We start from the raw sequence: 2,443 nt of genomic DNA on the forward strand, positions 1-2,443 counted from the left end.
GGGACATTTACAATCTTTGTTGCAGAGAAAAAATGAAGCTCATTGCAAAGGGTGATGCAGAGACGGCAGTTGGCATTATGAGGAGCAGGAAGGAGAAGGACCCTGAGTTTTTTTTAGTATGTGCGTGACAAGGAAGGGCGACCGAAGAGTATGTTCTGGTGCGATGCACAGTCGCGGAGGGACTATCAGGACTACGGAGATGTGGTCGTGTTTGATAGCACGTATAAGATGAACAGATACGGTATGCCGTTCGTCCCCTTTGTAGGAGTTAACAACCACCGTTGCACCACAGTGTTTGGTTGTGCCATCATTGCTGACGAGACGGAAGGGACATACGTGTGGCTGCTGCAGACATTTATGAAGGCAAACTGTCAGGTGAAGCCAAAGTCAATAATCACAGACGGTGACGCTGCAATGATCCAGGCTATTCGGACTGTCCTTTCAGATGTTTTCCATCGTCTTTGCTCGTGGCATATCGAGAAAAATATGCAGAGGCACCTACATTACAAGTCACTGGATGAGTTCAGATCGCTCCTGTACTATGCCACCTCCCAAGCGAACTTTGAGCAGAGATGGAAAGCTTTCTATGATAAGTGGAAGACGGATAGAACTGAAGAGTGGCTTGACAGGATGTACAGGAAGAGGAGACTGTGGGCAGCTTCATATCTTTCCGATGGTTTTTTTCTTGGTATGCGAAGTAACCAGAGGAGTGAAAGCCTCAACTCCTGCCTTCACCTTCACCTGGACTACGGTATGACAATTGTTGATTTGGTGGTGCATTATGAGAACTGTATAGTCCACCTGCGTGAGAACGAGGCGTACGATGACTGCGAGGCATTCCAGAAGGAACCACCGTCTGTTACTGGATATAAAGCCCTTGAGGAGCATGCCACCAAAGTATTCACACCTGCTAATTTCTACATCTTGCAAGATGATTTGCATAAGATGGGTCAGCTGGAGATATTTGAGACGGTCGTGGGAATTGGGCGTCAGACATTCATGGTGACATGGAAGGATAACCACAAGTTTAGGTACAATGTTGTTTATGAACCAGGTAACTCAGAAGAAACTATTACATGCAGTTGTCTTAGGATGGTTCGGAAAGGGCTGCCATGCAAACACATTCTCCTTGTTCTCCATCATCTGAATTTAACTGAAATACCAAAGTGTTGTGTCCTTCATCGGTTGTCCAAACATGCGAGAGATGGGTTGCCTGTGTAGAGGAAGAGTGATATGTTTGGATGGGGTTGCTCAGGGCCATTGGAGAGAGAACGGTATAGTGCAATAACCATTAAAACCGCAGAAGCTGCTCATGTTGCAGCAAATGATCCCTTCTTGTTCGATGAGTTGATGAAGTGTCTGGACAACATAATAGCGCAGAAAAAGATTTCAGAGGAGGAACTTATAAGAAGTAGAAGGTATGCTATGTTGAAGAAGGAGGCAAGTCAAGCGCAACAAGTTGAGCCTGGTATTGGTGATCCTCAGAAAGTTTCGACGAAGGGTGCACCTAAGAAGGGGCGGTTAAGGGGGGGGGGGGGGGCGACGTTACAAAGAATGGTAGGCCAAAAGATTTTACAGAGAAGAAAAATGGTCCTTTATGCAGTCTGTGTAGTCTCCCAGGTCATAATAAGGCTACATGTCATTTGAACGAGAAGTAAGATGTTATCTTCTTATTTTTGTTATGTTGCTACTTTGATTTTACCAACTATATTTGCTCACCCATTTCTTTATGTTTTGTTCAGGAACTGGGCGTAGAGATGCGGCTTGGTTTGTAGGAAGAATAAAAGTGGTCGCATGAACCTATGTTGTTTTTTATTCGTACGTGTGTGCAAGAAAACTTGATAAGTTATTTGTTTATGTTTTGTCAAAAGATTTATGTAATAAATTTGAAGATGACATTGCATATGTTATACTACCTGGGCATGATGATGATTTTGTTTGCTGTTTGCTATCTGGGCATATATGTTGTACTATATGTTGTACTACCTGGGCATGATGATGATTTTGTTTGCTGTTTGCTACCTGGGCATATATGTTGTACTACCTGGGCATGATGATGATTTTGTTTGTTGTTTGCTGCTGTTTCCGGCCGCTCCTTTCTGTCAATTTTTTTTCAAAAAGTGAAGTTACAAAAAAATAGCGCAACCACCACTGTTGGTGCCCATAGTAGCTTACAAAGCGTACCCAAAGGCGACTCAGGCGGCTGATCGAGCCCAGCAACGGGGTCCAAACGGGGCACTGGACAGAATTAACAGAGGAGTTCGAAATAGGGGGCGGAGCCAGCTATTTAAGCCGCTCCTTGTGCCCTCCCGCTTCCGAGGTGGGACTAAAAACGGCGATGGTGCCCCGCGCAGGCGACGGGAGGAGGCGTGGGCCGGGGGAGGAGCCCACTGGAGCGCCCTCGTGGGCCGGCCCAGTATCATGCAGCGCCAGCGAAAAAAAC

At 45.8% G+C, this 2,443-nt stretch overlaps 1 protein-coding gene across 1 annotated transcript; it reads left to right on the forward strand.

Annotated features, from left to right (window-relative positions):
- The first annotated feature begins 243 nt into the window (after positions 1-243).
- Positions 244-1,755, forward strand: LOC109786080 (protein FAR1-RELATED SEQUENCE 5-like). Its single transcript, XM_073506971.1, has 3 exons — positions 244-1,054; positions 1,322-1,418; positions 1,743-1,755. Exons 1-3 carry the CDS (start codon positions 244-246, stop codon positions 1,753-1,755), a joined length of 921 nt encoding a protein of 306 aa, XP_073363072.1.
- Positions 1,756-2,443: the final 688 nt, after the last annotated feature.

Source organism: Aegilops tauschii, chromosome 2, assembly GCF_002575655.3.
Source record: "Aegilops tauschii subsp. strangulata cultivar AL8/78 chromosome 2, Aet v6.0, whole genome shotgun sequence".
Taxonomy (NCBI): Eukaryota; Viridiplantae; Streptophyta; class Magnoliopsida; order Poales; family Poaceae; genus Aegilops; species Aegilops tauschii.